The sequence below is a fragment of the Hyperolius riggenbachi genome, chromosome 5, assembly GCF_040937935.1.
Source record: "Hyperolius riggenbachi isolate aHypRig1 chromosome 5, aHypRig1.pri, whole genome shotgun sequence".
Taxonomy (NCBI): domain Eukaryota; kingdom Metazoa; phylum Chordata; class Amphibia; order Anura; family Hyperoliidae; genus Hyperolius; species Hyperolius riggenbachi.
The window spans coordinates 356,117,310-356,134,633 of NC_090650.1; the positions used below are offsets into that span (position 1 = coordinate 356,117,310).

The following is a 17,324-nucleotide window of genomic DNA, read 5'->3' on the forward strand; positions in this document are numbered from 1 at the left end:
GCTTCCTGATACCATGATACCTTTCCGTTTGTTATCGACATTAAAAGTTCTGTCCACCATAATACAATATGTCTTTTTCATTCGAATAGTGTTTTTTTAAGTGATGCACTGAGCTTTGTTCCCCCCCATCTTCCTGGAGACAGTACCAAATTGGTGGTCCTAGCTGGCTAGTCAGGCACAGACCTCTTGCTGCTATAGTCCCTGAAAAATACTGGACCTAATTAATTCGATTTTTCGTGAAATTTTAAGGCCTTCTTGTCCATGGCTATGTAATTCTATTTTTCTTTTAACTGTTTATAAATCAAACTTTAGGTACAGTGAAGGCTGAGTATTCTGAAAAATTGTAAAATTTAACTAGTGATGTAGCGAACATGACATTTTCAGTTCGTGAATGCAAATTTTCCGCAAAAGTTTGCGAACAGGCGAATCTAGCGAACCACCATAGACTTCAATAAGCAGACGAATTTTAAAACCTATAGGTACTGTTTCTGGCCACGAAAGTGATGGAAATGTTTTTTCACGGGGCCTAACACTTGGACCGTGGCATGCTGGAGGGAGATGCATGGCAAAAGTCCCACCAAAAATTACGTATTTTATGCAGAGTCGTGTTTTAATCATTCCTAGATTTGTGGAATTAAGTGCTTTAAAATGTCCGGTGTGTGTACCTGGCAATAAGGCAGTGTAAGGGTTATCCCCGGTTCACACTGACAGATGAAACGTAGCGTTTAACACACTGCAAACAACTGCAAAGAGCTTTAGTGATAATGTCAGGTGCAGGGCTGTGGAGTCGGAGCAATTTTAGGTACCTGGAGTCAGAGTTGGGGTCAATGGTTTCATAAACTGAGGAGTCTGAGTCGGATGATTTTTGTACCAAATCCACAGCCCTGGTAAGTATTAGACTAAGGAGTCGGAGTCTGAGTCATGTTGGGTACCTGGAGTCAGAGTTGGAGTCGAAGTCGGTGGTTTCATAAACTTAGGAGTCGGATGATTTTTGTACCGACTCCACAGCCCTGGTCAGGTGAGCAAACATTGTTTTTACTAGTTGACACGTCCAGGGCATACATGTTAGTCCTCTCGGCGGCAGTCTTTGTGTAGTGGTGTGTAGTGGCCGATATGCTTGTGCGCACATTCACGGGAGTGCAGGCGATCATAGTTTTCCAGCCCCTATGGTCGGGCAGAGGTAGTTCAATGACAGTTAAGTGACCAAAACAATACTGATTCTGCACTGAGGCCTTATACAGGGGCCAGTAGTAAATACTAGATGCCAATAGTGGTGGTGAAGGATTATTGGGTAATGGTCGGTGCACTACTTGTAACAGCAGTCTCCAACAGCTAACCTGCGCTGGACACACAGGATTGCAATATAACAATAGCAAGAAAAAGAAAAACAGCCCTCAGAAGGGTGAACTACTGTAACACTAAACACTGATTGCACCTGTCTGCAACAGCTAAAGTGCACTGTGTGGACACACTGAACGTCGATATCACAAGATCAAAACAGAGCCTTTAAAAGTGCTCTGGGGTTTTGTAGATGGTGAATTGGTATTGTAGCAGCAAGAAACTCCGCTTGGGACACACAGGCTTAACTAATGCTTTGCCTATCTGCAGCACATTCTCCCTGATCTGCATAGCACAGAAGCCAAACACAGACTGCAAAATGGCTGCTGTGCTGGCTTTCTGATACGTGGGGGGGATGGTCCAGGTGGGAGGGATAGCTGACATGTATCTGCTGACTCTAGGGTGTGAGGTCAAAGTATGGCTCCATTATAATGCATAGGGGGCAGGTCGAACACGCCACGTGTTCGCCTGAGGGGTTGAGCGCGAACAACCGTTGTTCGCTGCAAAACTAATTGCTGCTCGAACAGTTCAGGCCATCTCTAAAGTTAATATGCATACATATAGCAAGTACCGGTAATTTTCTTGAAGTGCACTTTAAATTACATTTTACCTATGTTGCTGTCAGTTATAGTAGGTACTGGAAATCTGACAGATTTGACAGGGTTTTGGACTAGTCTTTCTCCTCGTGGTGTTTTCAGGTATTAATTTATTTACAAAAACACTTATTGAATGGCAGTTGGTAAATCCATTTGCCAAAATTATGTGCAAACTGGTCAGCATTTTTGTATAGATCTTTTCCAGGGCGTTCTTTGAAAAGCATAAAAAAAATAATTCCTCAGAATCCCCCATAAGGAGGTGGACTAGTTCCAAACTGTCAGATCTGTCATATTTCTACTACCGCCTTTAAGTGACAGCAACATAGGAAAAAGCTAATTTATAGTGCATTTTACTCTGGGGAAAAATACATTTAATATGTATGCATTTTAAAAGTAACTTTTTTTTTTCATGTATAGAAGCAAATAGGTGTAGCTCGCTTCCCTTCCTTTCTGGATTCATCTGCAGTGCAGGTCAATTAGGTGACACCCAAAACAGCTAGGTGCACAGCTGCAGGCAAGCAGAGCTACACCATAGGTCAAAGAGTTTGCAAAATTAAATTTCAAAAGTAACGCTTGTAGCAAAAAAGTTTCTGTACCGTGTTAGCCAAACAAATTATGTAGGTAGAGAAAAACGTTTTGTAAAAAATAATACCTTTTAATGGCTAACTAATAGAGTTAAATGATGCAAACTTTCTGGGATCTAGTCCCCTTCTTCAGGCATATTTCCAGATGTTAGCTGAAGTAAAACACTGATGCAGATAAATGGGAAACACGAAGATGACAGTTGTGCTGGTTACTGTTTATCTGTTAGGTGTCAGGTGATCAGCAGGCTGGAGCCAGTGAGTTAGTGCAACCATACATGAAATCCAGCAGGTTTCTGAAGATCATGAAGCCAAATCAACCATGTTACATAAGGTGTCATGAATCCTGTTCCACAATTTAAACTGTTAATGTCTTGAACATTTTCATAAATTTGTACTCTGAAATTTTTCTTGATTGATCATTTTTGAAGTTACCCTTAAAGAAAACCTGAACTGAAAAATTATGAGTCAAAATAAGCATACACAAGTCATACTTACCTTCCATGAAGTCTACTCCTCAGTATCTTTCTCCTGTCCCGCGTCCTGTTTGTTCACTGTGATCAGGGGAATTTTCCGTCCTCCATTTTGAAAATGGCCATTACCCATAACAGCTTTCTGGTCAGCACACAGTTACACTGTAACATCGCCCACTTGAGCCATGGAGAAACATAGACATTACCTGGTACATCAGTTTTCCTCTCAGCTATAAGGCCTGGTGCACACCAAAAACCGCTAGCAGATCCGCAAAATGCTAGCAGATTTTGAAACGCTTTTTCTTATTTTTCTGCAGCGTTTCAGCTAGCGTTTTGCGGTTTTGTGTAGCGGTTTTGGTGTAGTAGATTTCATGTATTGTTACAGTAAAGCTGTTACTGAACAGCTACTGTAACAACAACCGCCTGGCAAACCGCTCTGAAGTGCCGTTTTTCAGAGCGGTTTGCGGTTTTCGAATACTTAACATTGAGGCAGAAACGCCTCCGCAATCCAAAATCTGCAGCAGCCCGGGAGTATGCGTTTCTGCAAAACGCCTCCCGCTCTGGTGTGCACCAGCCCATTGAAATACATTACCCAAGCGGATCCGCACCCGCAAGCGGATCGCAAACCGCAGCCGAAATGCTCTGGTGTGCACTAGGTCTAACTGACAGCAACTGATATTTTACTGACAGCAACTGATATATTTCAGATCTGACAAAATGTTGTCAGAACTGGAAGGGATTATTGTCAGAAGAAAATGGTGAGCTTCTGAGAGGAACTGAAGGCAAGGTAACTATGTAATGTTCATTTGAAGTTACCTCATGTGTTTATTTTAAATATTTTTACTCAGTACAGGTTCTCTTTAAGAACAAGTACTTTTAGATCTTGCATGCTGTGTCCTGGTTCACAGAAGTGTTGGCCCACTGGTGTGTCCATTTTACCTTCATTGATTTTAAAGCGGTGATGGTTCATTCTTGTGCGCAGTTTTTGTCCTGTTTCTCCTATATAGATTCCTCTTGAGGGGCATTTCATGCAGCGTATCATGTATACAACATTGGATGACTCGCAGGAAAATTGGTCTTGTATTTGATGATATTTCTGTGAGTTTGGTATTTGTATTTGGCTTGTGCACAAGATATAAGGGCATATCTCACACCTTGTGTTATTGCAGGGTAATGTGCCTGGAGTTTCTGGTGTAGATAATGCACTTCTGATAATCATTTGTCTCAAATTGGGAGGTTGTCTGAAAGCAAGCAGTGGTAAATCAGGAAAAACATCCTTCAGGCATTTGTCTTTATGGAGTATTGGTTGTAGGGCTTTCGATATCTTCCGCAGTGTCTTTAATTTTGGGTTGTAGGTGACCACAATTCTGTTGTTTTCAGTCTTTGGGGTGTCCTTCAACAGTTCCTCTCTTGATTTTAAAGTTGCTCTGTGTATTTGATCATCAACGATTTGTGGATGATATCCCTGATCTATAAATACATTACGTAGTGACATAAGTTGTCTGTCTCTGTCCTCTGAATTAGAACATATTCGGTTATACCTCAGAGCCTGGCTGTAAACAATAGATTTTTTGGTGTGTTCCGGGTGGAAACTCTTTGATTTTAGGTAAATATGCCGGTCAGTTGGTTTATGGTAGAGGATGTTTGTAAAATTCTATCTTGTATATAAATTGTGGTACCCAGGAAACTGACATGGGAGGTTAAAAAGCTGAGCGTTAACTTGATGTTCTTGTGGTACTCTGAGAAGTTGTTGTGGAATCTGATTAATTCTTCCTGTAATGCTGTCCAGGTTAATAGGATATCGTCTATAAATCTGAAGTAAGCCCATGGTTTAATTTCATGGTTTTTTAGTTAGCCATTAAAAGGTATTGTTTTTTTACAACCTTTATAATTTGTTTGGCTAACACGGTACAGAAACTTTTTTGCTACTATCATCATGCAAGATACCATAATGTACCGCACACATTTGGAATGTAAAACCTTACTAAAGAAATTGGCACAACTGGACAGTGACATCTTTTTTCTATCCAAGTGCAAGAACGAAAATCTGATACCCAAAGGTATTACTATCAGAAACCCAATTCAGCATACCTTCAATACCCATTTTGCACAGCGACTCTGCTTCAGAACATCAGAAAGGATCAGGAATCATCTCATTAAGGTTTGTTACAGCAGAAAGAGAATTACCCAAGATAATCTATGTTTACTCTATTCTACACTGCAAGGACCATCATCAGAAAGCATTAAATCTACATTACAGAAATTCTACAAACAATTACAGCACCGTTGGTCCCCGCAGCGTCTCTGGTCACCATAGCAACGTCGGCGCCGCTCCGTTCGCTGCCATGTATCCCCGATACTCCTCCTGATTGGCTGACTAGTTGAAGGTGGGACTGGGAGGGGAGACTAGCAGGAAACAGTTGGTGGCTGTAGCGGCAGGCCTTCGCCAGGTAGCAGGGTGAAACACAGGGGTGGGGGCGAGCTGCACAGCAAGTGTCACAGTGAGCGTCGCTCACATTCTCCTGCTTCTCCTCTCCTTCTGCGGGCGCAGGTCCGGCGGCACAGACAATTTCGCTGGCGGTAAGCCGGCTACTACAGAGGGGTGATTAACTGCTTACTGGGGATGCGCCCCCCCCCCCCCCCCAGGTGAGTGACAGAGGGCGCCCATGGCAGGTGACCTATGTGCACCCCTGTAGATACGCCTCCGGGGATATCATCCACAAATCGTTGATGATCAAATACACAGAGCAACTTTAAAATCGAGAGGAACTGTTGAAGTACACCCCAAAGACTGAAAACAACAGAATCCCAATTGTGGTAACCTACAACCCAAAATTAAAGACACTGCAGAAGATATCGAAAGCCCTACAACCAATACTCCATAAAGACAAACGCCTGAAGGATGTTTTACCTGATTTACCTCTGCTTTCTTTCAGACGACCTCCCAGTTTGAGACAAATGATTATCAGAAGTGCATTATCTACACCAGAATCTCCAGGCACATTACCCTGCAATAACACAAGGTGTGAGACCTGCCCTTATATCTTGTGCACAAGCCAAATACAAATACCAAACTCACAGAAATATCATCAAATACAAGACCAATTTTCCTGCGAGTCATCCAATGTTGTATACATGATACGCTGCATGAAATGCCCCTCAAGAGGAATCTATATAGGAGAAACAGGCCAAAAACTGCTCACAAGAATGAACCATCACCGCTTTAAAATCAATGAAGGTAAAATGGACACACCAGTGGGCCAACACTTCTTCTGTGAACCAGGACACAGCATGCAAGATCTAAAAGTACTTGTTCTTAAGGGTAACTTCAAAAATGATCAATCAAGAAAAAATTTTGAGTACAAATTTATGAAAATGTTCAAGGCATTAACAGAAGGTTTAAATTGTGGAACAGGATTCATGACCACTTATGTAACATGATTGATTTGACTTCATGATCTTCATTAACCTGCTTGATTTAATGTATGGTTGCACTAACTCACTGGCTCCAGCCTGCTGATCACCTGACACCTAACGGATAAACAGTAACCAGCACAACTGTCATCTTCGTGTTTCCCATTTATCTGCATCAGTGTTTTACTTCAGCTAACATCTGGAAATATGCCTGAAGAAGGGGACTAGATCACAGAAAGCTTGCATCATTTAACTCTATTAGTTAGCCATTAAAAAATAATATTTTTCACAAAACGATGTTTTTCTCTACCTATATAAAAGTAATGCTTATAATTTACATTAATCACTATCATTGTTTTTGATTTTTTGCCTTGTCCAGTATTGTTCAATATGATTTACTTGTGCATTCAAATACAGTATATGATTGTTACTTAGAAGATGTGATTAACCTGAGAAACCTGGGATAAACATTGTGGTTAATTAGGGGCAGTTTTTTTTGTTTTTACTGAAACCGTAAGATCAATTGTGTAGAGTTCATCAGATTTTTTTGCACTGACAGAGGTCCGTGCAGGCGGCCGGCAAAGAGTAGTCAAAATCCAAGCAGAGGTCAGTGCAGGCGACAGACAGAGAGTAGTCAAAATCCAGGCAGAGGTGGTTACAAGTGGCCGACAGAGAGTAGTCAAAATCTAGACGGAGGGTTACAGGCGGCACGCAGAGAGTAGTCAAAAGCCTGGCAGAGGTTGGTGCAGGCAGAGAGTAGTCAAATTCCAGGCCCTGTGTGCACTGACTTCTGGTGCTTAGCCCCGCTCTCTTACAGACGAGCGCAGTGGCACTCTGTGTATAGGAGATACAGATACAGCGTGCCACAGCACTCGATGCTCATGGAATCTCTGATCTAAAAAAAAGACCAGAGAAGTCTTTATGACTTTAAAAAAAATATATACATGGCATGTTGATTTTAGACTTTAATATGCAGCTTACAACATACATAGAATAGAATGGGGGGAAAGGAGGGGGGTTACTTTGTGATCGGTTTAGATACTGATTTACAGTAAGGTGTGTTAAAGTGTAATCTTCGTATGTTCTTTTTTTTGTATAGAAACAGTTGGCAGGCACAGGAGAACTGGACCCAGCCACACATGGCATGTCTCTTCCTATTGGAGAGAGGTTGTCAGCTAAGGTAGGACTCTTAATGGATAATTTATCTTTGTGTGTCTTTCCAACTCATAGGCAAGTCATTAATGTACACTGGCTGCCTGTCCCCCTCAGAATTACATTTAAACTGCTCTGCTTGTCCGAGCCGGGACATGGTCCTCCAGCACCCAAGGCTGAGACACCAAAATGTGCACTCCCCCAGCCATCACACACTGATTGCTTTTAGACTAAGAGGTACCCCAATTCCCTCCCCCGCCCACCAACCCCCAACCCCCTTTAGTTAACTGGCTTGCAGTCACTGCCATGTATCCCATTTTCTTATATCTCTCTGCTTCAAACACAATGGGGTAAATTCACAAAACTTCTCATAAATGACTTATTTTTTTCCTGATTGCTAAAAATAACCTTTCAGCACATTTACAAGCAAAATAATCACTCAAAGTAAGTTGTTCCTGATTAGCTTCATTTTAATATTACCTTTCTTACCTTATTTTTGCTCTTTGGGAGCTTAAAGATAAGGTGAACACAGGTGAAAAAGCTTTGTGAATCATGCCCAAACGGGGTACTGATAGCTGAGTGAGTTGTGCGCGCCCTCCTACACTGCGCCCTGAGGCTGGAGCCTCTCTTGCCTCTGCCTTGGCATGGCCCTGCTGCTTGTCATACAAATCTATCCAACATTCCTCCACCTCTTACATCTTGGATCCCCTCCAGAGATACTCCCCAACCCGCTCTTTCTGCTCTTCAAACTCTGTATAGATGTCCACCTCGCGAATCGTTTACTCTCGAGGCTCCAGGACCTCTCCAGATCATCTCTTACTCCTTGGTACTCCCTCCCCCATCATGCTCACTTCCACCTTCAAGTTATTCAGGCAGGCCTTCAAGACTTCTTTGTTTACCATAGCTTACCTTCCATCTTCATAGCTCTAAACCCCCCACTGAAGTGTCACCCCCATGTGTCCCACTGCACCACCACTTAGATTGTATGCCTATTTGGCAACATCTTCCACTCTGTGTGCTCTTCTCCGCCACCATATGGAATCGGTAACTCGTCTTCTATATTTATCATTACCTACAATCTGTGCACCATTGTTTAACACTGTTATGTCCCTGTGATATATTTTTTGACATTGTATTGTACTGTCTCCCTTATCTATTTTACAGAGCTGTGTAATATGTTAGCGCTTTATAAATAAAGTTTTTATAGCTGGTCCTCATCTTATAGAAGTGGTGGTTTTACGGTTTGTAAATTGTGATTTTGTATAAGTTATCACTTTACATAATGTGTGCATGAAAACTAAACATGATGTGAGGTCACCCTAAAGAGGGAGGGGCCTGCAATCTGTGTGATAATGCATCCTATTCACGGAGCTAGTACTGAAGTATTGTGAACTGGTAAGAAGCTGACTACTGAAAGTGGGGACATTTTTTTGTTTCAAGTACTTGGCAAACATACCACTAAAAGGATATCAATATCAGCAATAGTTTACTTCAGCAATACCAAATCCAAGGTGATTTGTCTGAAAGTTCACTTACCAGATATATCTGATTAGATATGCCTCTTTAAAGTGAACCTCCGGACTAAAAATCGACTCAGCAGCACTGAAAAGGCCTAGTGTTTCTTTAACAGTTTCACAGCGTCAGAACTTTGTTTCTCTTATCCAAGCCTCATTTTTAGCTGCACAGAAGAAAACTGCCCGGGCTTTTTTCCCCTGATGCTGTGCAAAGCATGATGGGATTTCTGATGTTGTTGCTCTCGTTCTGCTGTTTTGGTGCAATTTTTTTTTTTTTTACATTTTGAATTTGACATTTGAAGCCTAGCGTGTGCAGCTGGAAGGGGTTATCAGGACACAGGACAGTTGGAACTGTGTCTCCTGCTCCTTGTCACCTCCTTTCAACCAAAAAGATGGCTGCCCCCATGACAAAGATGGCAGCCCCCATGAATCACAAACATTTGCTTGTTCTTTTAAAACAGGGTGGGTAAAAAATTATATTACCTATCTATTCTAATTAACATAACTAATGTAACTTAATGACAGTATGTTTGTTTAGGCTGAAGTTCCTCTTTAATGTATGTAGATGATACAGGGGAAAATATGCTCCAGCTGATTGATCTGTTCATCAACAACACAGCTGACGTTCCTGTATCAGCTCATTTCTGCAGCAAAGGTTTATTACCTAAAGGCCCTACAGGGTACAGTACTGATGACAAATTAGCCCAGAGAGAGAAAAATGTATACAAAAATTCAGAGACCAGGACAAAACCGCTATTCGTACGTGTGATTTTAAAACCAACATTCCAGGCACAGATATTTTCCTACATTTGTGTGTACATTCAGTTGCAGAGCTGCTGCTTGATTAGCTACCATCTTTCCCTGAAAAAAGACAGTTTCTGCTCTAAAAGATGTGCTAGGGCTTATTTTCAGGGGATGTCTTATATTTCTATTAGGAAGTGTCTCTCAGCAGAACATTTCCTGTTCCTTTGTATTGTGCTGTTCCTTTGTATTCTACTGTACTGATCAGGCACCTGCCCTGTCTTCCCTGCACACAGCTGATAAACTTGCTGTGTGCTGGGATGACAGGATCAGTGCCTAATTGGCACTGCACCACTGTGTCCCCACTTAAATGGCTGCCTTTTCCTCCTCTTTAACTTCCGCTAGTGCTTATTTTCGGGGTAGGGCTTATATTTCAAGCATGTTGAAAATTCCAGCTAGGGCTTATTTTCAGGGTAGGCCTTATTTTCAGGGAAAGAGGATAATGTCATTTAAATCACTTGTAAAATACCTGCTCAGGAGCTCAGACATTAGCCACCTTCATGACTATCTGTGCTATTGGCTACAATCTTCCCAGACAGATCCAGACTGTACCTTCCACCTTATAATATGAACTGTGGGCATGATGCAGCGAGTAAAATGCAGCCACACCCATGGAACCTGAAAACTGACTTTCTGAACTCTGTGCTTTTGGGCATGTGATCAGAATTTCAAGAATTGATTTTTAGTTGCAGAAGCCACAGGGCCTGTTTCCACTACACGCAGATTGGATGCAGAAGAACTGACTCCAATGAATGCCTATGGGAAAATCTGCATCAGAAAAATCGTGTTTAGTAGAGACAGGCCCATAGGCATTCATTGGAGTCAGTTTTTCTGCATCCAATCTGCGTGTAGTGGAAACAGGCCCTTATTTGACAGGAAAAAAGTATCATTTGAACACTTGGATTACTAAGCAGTTATATGGTATTTTTAGATCTGTGACTGGAGATGTTTTTTTATGGAATCTTTCCTTCTCCCATATTGGTCGTAGCTAAGCAGTTTGTCCCATAATTACCATACTTTTTTTGTAAAGGGTTTATATATACGTATAGGCATTTATGTGGGGCATGCAGCTGTAATATAGCTTAACTAACTGGTAACATGTAAATATTCATTTTCCTAAGGAGAGGCTACGGCTTGAGAGAAACCGTGAATACAATCAGTTCCTCAGGCTTAAGACGGAGGGGGAGGAGGGATACCAACTAGCCTTAGTTTCTTCAAAGGATTATACTCAAGTAAGTGGTGTCTTATAACTATGGAAACATAGAGAATACAATAGAGATTCCTTATAGACTGGAATAAAACTGACCTAAGATTACCAAAGGGTACGTGTGAAATGGGTCAGGTGGTGTGATTGTAGTACGTGCTCCCAGTTGTCAGGAGCAATTTCTATAGCAAAAATGGAGTAACTAACCATCACCTTGTCTATGGAGAATATGTAACAGAAGATTATGGGCAGTTGACAGTTCTCTCTAATCAGATTCAATTAGAGAGACATTTGTCTCTTGGTCGAACCTGCCCATCACTAGATGTATGGCTACCTGTGCAACATTGATTCTTTGGCTGTTCTCTGTCAATTCTCCTGCTTTACGCAATGTACAGAACAGTTAAAAGTAAAACCTATTTCAATTTCATTTAGGCAGAAAAAAGAATAAAATAAAGTTTATACCTCGGTCATATTCAGAGAGCAGTGCATTAGTGTTGTTCGAATTCGGCATAGCATTGAAACACTCAAATACTCCTGTCTGCTGCTGTTCAGCACCAAACAAGTGGACAGAGTTAGGAGGAGTCGCATTGTTTCACATGACCCAGATACTTCCTCTTTCCAGTTTGGACAGTGGAAGCATCGGAGTCAAATGAAACACAAGGCAGTGGGCGCCTCCTGACCCTGTCCACTTGTCTGGTGCTGAACTGTGGCAGACCAGAGTATTTGTGTGTTTCAAATCGGCTATGCTGAATTCGAACAACACCACTACCCTGCAACGCCCATCTACCCTTTCAAGGCATGTGCAAAGCATGCGGATGTGATTGTATAGCTTCACCCCCCAAAGTATGCATACAGAGTGTACCAGAAGAAATTATATAGATTCTTGCCTTTTCTTGAACTACTGGAACTCCACTCCTCTCAGCTGCTGCCTTTTGCACTGAAGTGGAGCTTCAGAGACACTAACATGAATGTGCACGCTGCAAGGTTAGGTCTGGAGCTAAGCACCATGAAAGGAGCATTATAGCAGGCAACATAGCAGGAGCGCTATAAATAGGGGCACAGTAACCAGAGGAGCAGCATAACAAGGGCGCTATAGCAGATTTAGCTGCATAACATGGACACTATGAAGTGTGTGTGGTGGGGGAGGGTGCACCATAACAGGGGCACAATAATGGGCGAAGCACTATAACAGGAGCACTGTAATGGGAGTGTGTGCATCATAACAGGGGCACAATAATGGGTGGAGCACAATAAGAACCTAATGTAGGGAGTGTCATAACGGGGATGCAATAATGGAGGCAGAGGGGGCACAAAGTGAATGAAAGGATAAAGAGCTAAAAAGCATTCAGTAAAATTGTGGTAGCATATTGCATGTAACCTAGGGTCATTTTGGACTCCGTTTCCAATATCTCTGTTAAAAATCAGTTCAGTTTATATGCCGTAAGGTTTATGTTTGCATACATATGCTTTCTGGTAATTCACCTTTGTTAAACAGTTTGCTATGGTGTGTATTAATAGCACACAAGTCATCTTGCAATTTAGAGGCTTAACTATAAAATTCAACACAAAAAAACAGCCTGTTCATCAGAGGAATAGTGCATTTTCTGTTGCAAAACACTTTCTTATCACTAGATGTTCAGATGTTAGGTTGGAGTCTTGAGGTCACCTAGAGACAAATACTGAAGCCGTTGCTAGTGTAGTAATTTTAAGAAGGAATCAATCAGAAAATAAAGATGGTGTACTCACGGGCAGAGTTCTTCTGAAAGGCAACCAACCACGTGTGGTGCCTGCTGCTGGCGCCTTCGCTTGTCTGGTGCCTGCTGCTGTAGCCTTCGCATGTGTGGGGCCTGCTGCTGTAGCCTTCGCATGTGTGGTGCCTGCTGCTGGCACCTTCGCATGTGTGGTGCCTGCTGCTGGCGCCTTCGCATGTGTGGTGCCTGCTGCTGGCGCCTTCGCATGTGTGGTGCCTGCTGCTGGCGCCTTCGCATGTGTGGTGCCTGCTGCTGGCGCCTTCGCATGTGTGGTGCCTGCTGCTGGCGCCTTCGCATGTGTGGTGCCTGCTGCTGGCGCCTTCGCATGTGTGGTGCCTGCTGCTGGCGCCTTCGCATGTGTGGTGCTTGCTGCTATAGCCATCACGTGTGGTGCCTGCTGCTGGCGCCTTCGCATGTGTGGTGCCTGCTGCTGTAGCCATCACATGTGTGGTGCCTGCTGCTGTAGCCATCACATGTTTGGTGCCTTCTGCTGGCGCCTTCACATGTGTGGTGCCTGTTGCTATAGCCATCGCATGTGTGGTGCCTGCTGCTGTAGCCATCGCATGTGTGGTGCCTGCTGCTGTAGCCATCGCATGTGTGGTGCCTGCTGCTGTAGCCATCGCATGTGTGGTGCCTGCTGCTGTAGCCATCGCATGTGTGGTGCCTGCTGCTGTAGCCATCGCATGTGTGGTGCCTGCTGCTGTAGCCATCACATGTTTGGTGCCTTCTGCTGGCGCCTTCACATGTGTGGTGCCTGCTGCTGTAGCCATTGCATGTGTGGTGCCTGCTGCTGTAGCCATCGCATGTGTGGTGCCTGCTGCTGTAGCCAACGCAAGTGTGGTGCCTGCTGCTGTAGCCCACGCATTTGTGGTGCCTGCTGCAATGCACAGTATTATTATTATGCTCACACTATTGTATTTGTGGTATTAAACTGTGCATTGTAATACATTTACATTTATGTTCTCTTCTGGATAACAGCATGATAAAGCACAGAACAGAGCGAAGCACGAACAATACTCAGAAGCTCCAGTGACCCACAGAGATCATGGCCTCCCGAAAAAGGACGCCTACACCTCCATGGAGGCGTATGAGCAGCTCCTCAGTAAAAGAAGAGCTGAGGCAGAGAGACTCAACAGGAGGGTTCAGCCTGAGACCGAGGTTCAGGTTGTTTATAGAGCAGAGGAGGATAAAAAACCACGGCGATCTGAAATGGACCCTGATGTCATTGATCGACCTCGACAAAGTGCAGTCGATTATGAAGTAGAAAGAAGACCTATGAGGTTTACTGTTGCTCCTGATAATGAACCCGTATACCTCAGAGGTAGACATGATGAAGACGTAGTGGAGAGAAGACCAGTGAGATACAAACTTGCTCCAGAAAGGTATTCTGTGCAACCCTGTGTGTGTTTAGTTATCATTAAAGGGAACCTGTGTGCTCGGAGAACCTTGCAACCTCATAAGCACAGTGAACAGAGGTCCTGACTTCTATAAAATGGAGCCCCCCCCCCTTTCCATCCATGTAGAGAAAAAAAATTGAAGTATCAGGACTGTCCCTGGAGAAGTTCAGGGGACTGATGCAGTTACAATCGTCGCCAACATTCAGTGATGTTGATAGCTGCAGAAGATGATAATAAGCTGAAAGGAATAATACTGCCGTTTTTTTATGATCCAGAAATTTTATTTACTGGTTTTTGTTGCCAGGTGTGTGAGGCTTACGCAAGTCTTACATTGCACTGCTATGGTCGCAGGTTCAAATATGAGCTAGGACTCTATCTGCATGGAGGTAGTTTAGTCTTTCCAGGTTTGTGTGGGTTTCCTCTGGGCGCTCCTGTTATAGCCAGGATGTAAACTGCCGACATCTAATTATTTATTTATTTTGTTACAAAAAAAAATAATCACTTTTTTATAGTTTCTCTTAAAAAAAAAAATCCTTCATATTCAATTTCTGGTTTAGGCATACTACGCTGCTATTGAGTTGTAGGATGGTATAAAGAGCAGTCTGCAGATATGTCCTCCTATCTCCCCCATATCCCTCTGCTTTTTTGTTGCACAGAATTCTGACTTCCCTGTCTCAATCAGTTTCATTAATAAAGCTGTAGTGGTTGTCATTCTTTTGCAGAGCTCCACCTCGACGTGGTGAGGCTTTAGAAAGCTATGACTACAGACCAGATCAAACCTCATATTTACAAGTGGAAAGAGCTGATCACAGGTGGGAAAATAGTTTTATTTTGAATTATAAAATGCACCTAAATGGAGACTGACATCTACTTACACTTTCAAACAGGGATGGGCTTCCAAGTATTTACGGCTCTGTAGCTACTCTGATTTGAAATCTTAATGAATGCAGGTGTGACCGCGGGAGACGGGGGGTTAACTTACCCAGAAGTCCGTGGGATCCTATGTATATCCTTCCCCTCACGTGCAACGTATGTGACGTGTACCACCACTCACTACCGCACTTCCTCCTTCTGGCTTGAAGGAAGGCAATTATGAAGGAAGGCTTGAATTATGGCAATTTTATTTAATAAAAGTGGATTGTCCCTTTTAAGATGGGATAGCACTGTAATTGGAACATGTTTATTAAGGTAGGGCTAGAGAGAATATTTCCCAACCCCCTTGCATTGGCATTTACTAATCAGCGGGCCCTTGTGTCTAGGCAACAGCTGAGTGTTATGACGTGGTATTTCTAGCTATGCTGGGCAAGAATGTGTGGTATTAATGCATCTGGGTGTAGTCAGTAGATGTGGGAAAGTTACAGGTGTACTCTGCTCACCTTACAGAGACAGACGAGATCGGGAAACTCCAGTTGTTTATGAAGATGATTTCAGGGAACCGTCCAATCGGAGGCCACTCACTTCTCTTACAAGGAGCAGGTAAAGGGATGGCATTGTCTCAGCTTGTAATGGTTTCACAATTAATAATCCAAATGTCATTCATCCTATACAATATGCAAGTGTCCCTGCGTCATCAACTGAATGGTTGTGTGTCCCTGGCTTTTTTGTACTGCGCATGTGCGCAGCCAGGGCAGTTAGGACACAGGGCCGGATCTGACAGTTTGCTGTGTGTAGTTAAAGGGACTCCGAGCTCAGCCAAAAAATGAAAGTTGTACTCACCTGGGGCTTTCTCCAGCCCAGTGCTGGTCGGGAGGTCCCACGACGGCGTCCTGGCTCCTCTCCATGTCCCCGCTCCGGAATGGCTGACCGGCCGCAGCCCGGGCGACACTCGGCCGAGTGTCGGGCTGCTCCTTCCGCGGCTGACGTCACACGCCGGCCGCCTCGCGTCATCACGGCGGCCTGCATGGCAGTACGGCGCATGCGCGCTTTAAACGCGCATGCGCAGTACTGCCACGCCGGCCGCCGTGATGACGCGAGGCGGCCGGCGTGTGACGTCAGCCGCGTCATACGCGGAAGGAGCAGCCCGACACTCGGCCGAGTGTCGCCCGGGCTGCGGCCGGTCAGCCATTCCGGAGCGGGGACATGGAGAGGAGCCAGGACGCCGTCGTGGGACCTCCCGACCAGCACTGGGCTGGAGAAAGCCCCAGGTGAGTACAATTTTTATTTTTTGGCTGAGCTCGGAGTCCCTTTAACAGCTTTTTCCAACTGCCAAGCAAGCAGCTCCCTGTGTGCATATACTTCAGACAGTGGTGGGGAACGAGCAAGCGGGACGCATATGTGCGCGTTTTTTTAACGGGCGGGCCTTTTTACTAGTATACAATATAATAAAATGGTACTTATCCGTTAGCCGGGCGCATCCGGCAGGTGGCGCTGCTGTTGCTAATTTCAATCATACAAGCTTCACGTAACAAAACTGTGATTGTAACCGCCGCAGGTGGTGCTAATTGTATTACTAGGTGATGTAACAATATGTATATTAAAAAAGTGAGTTAATTAAATGACAAATAAGCCGGCGGCAATGTAACAGATCAAGCCGCCGGCTTCGTGTCTCGCTCTCCTCCCCCCTTGCCCTCTCTCCTATAGAACGCTGGGAGGGGGGGGGGGGGGGGACACATGCGTGTCCCCTCAGAGTCGTTCGTCGCGGCAGGGAATCCTGCTTGTTTTATTGCGACGAACGACTCTGGGGGGACATGAGTATCCCCAAAGCTGCCAGTGTTCTGTAGGAGAGAGGCCAAGGGGGGAGGACAGCGAGACACGAAGCCGGCGGCAATGTAACAGATCGACTCTGAGGGGACATTGTCATTTAATTAACTCACTTTTTTAATATACATATTGTTACGTCAACTAGTAATACAATTAGCACCACCTGCGGCGGTTACAATCACAGTTTTGTTACGTGAAGCTTGTATGATTGAAATTAGCAACAGCAGCGCCACCTGCCGGATGCGCCCGGCTAACGGATAAGTACCAATAAAATGTTGGCTATACCCTGCGTCCTTTTTTCCAAGCGCCCTGATTTGAATTATGCATATTGGCAGATACTGTGTCCACATTTGTCTTCAGCAAGAAGTTTATACCTGTTGGTCTGTACTTGTTCTGTGATTTG

The 17,324-nt window shown here is 43.9% G+C and overlaps 1 protein-coding gene across 3 annotated transcripts in view; it reads left to right on the top strand.

The window, feature by feature from the left end:
- The window catches only part of CSPP1 (centrosome and spindle pole associated protein 1), a 106,813-nt gene that overhangs the window by 35,053 nt on the left and 54,436 nt on the right, over nt 1-17,324 (top strand). For 2 of the 3 annotated variants that reach the window (XM_068237464.1, XM_068237465.1), the window contains 5 exons: nt 7,502-7,582; nt 10,991-11,101; nt 13,803-14,206; nt 14,944-15,033; nt 15,605-15,697. In XM_068237464.1, coding sequence (XP_068093565.1) covers nt 7,502-7,582; nt 10,991-11,101; nt 13,803-14,206; nt 14,944-15,033; nt 15,605-15,697 — 779 coding nt within the window. Of the gene's footprint in view, nt 1-6,553; nt 6,723-7,501; nt 7,583-10,990; nt 11,102-13,802; nt 14,207-14,943; nt 15,034-15,604; nt 15,698-17,324 lie in introns of those variants that run through there. The other variant, XM_068237466.1, reaches the window with a different exon arrangement.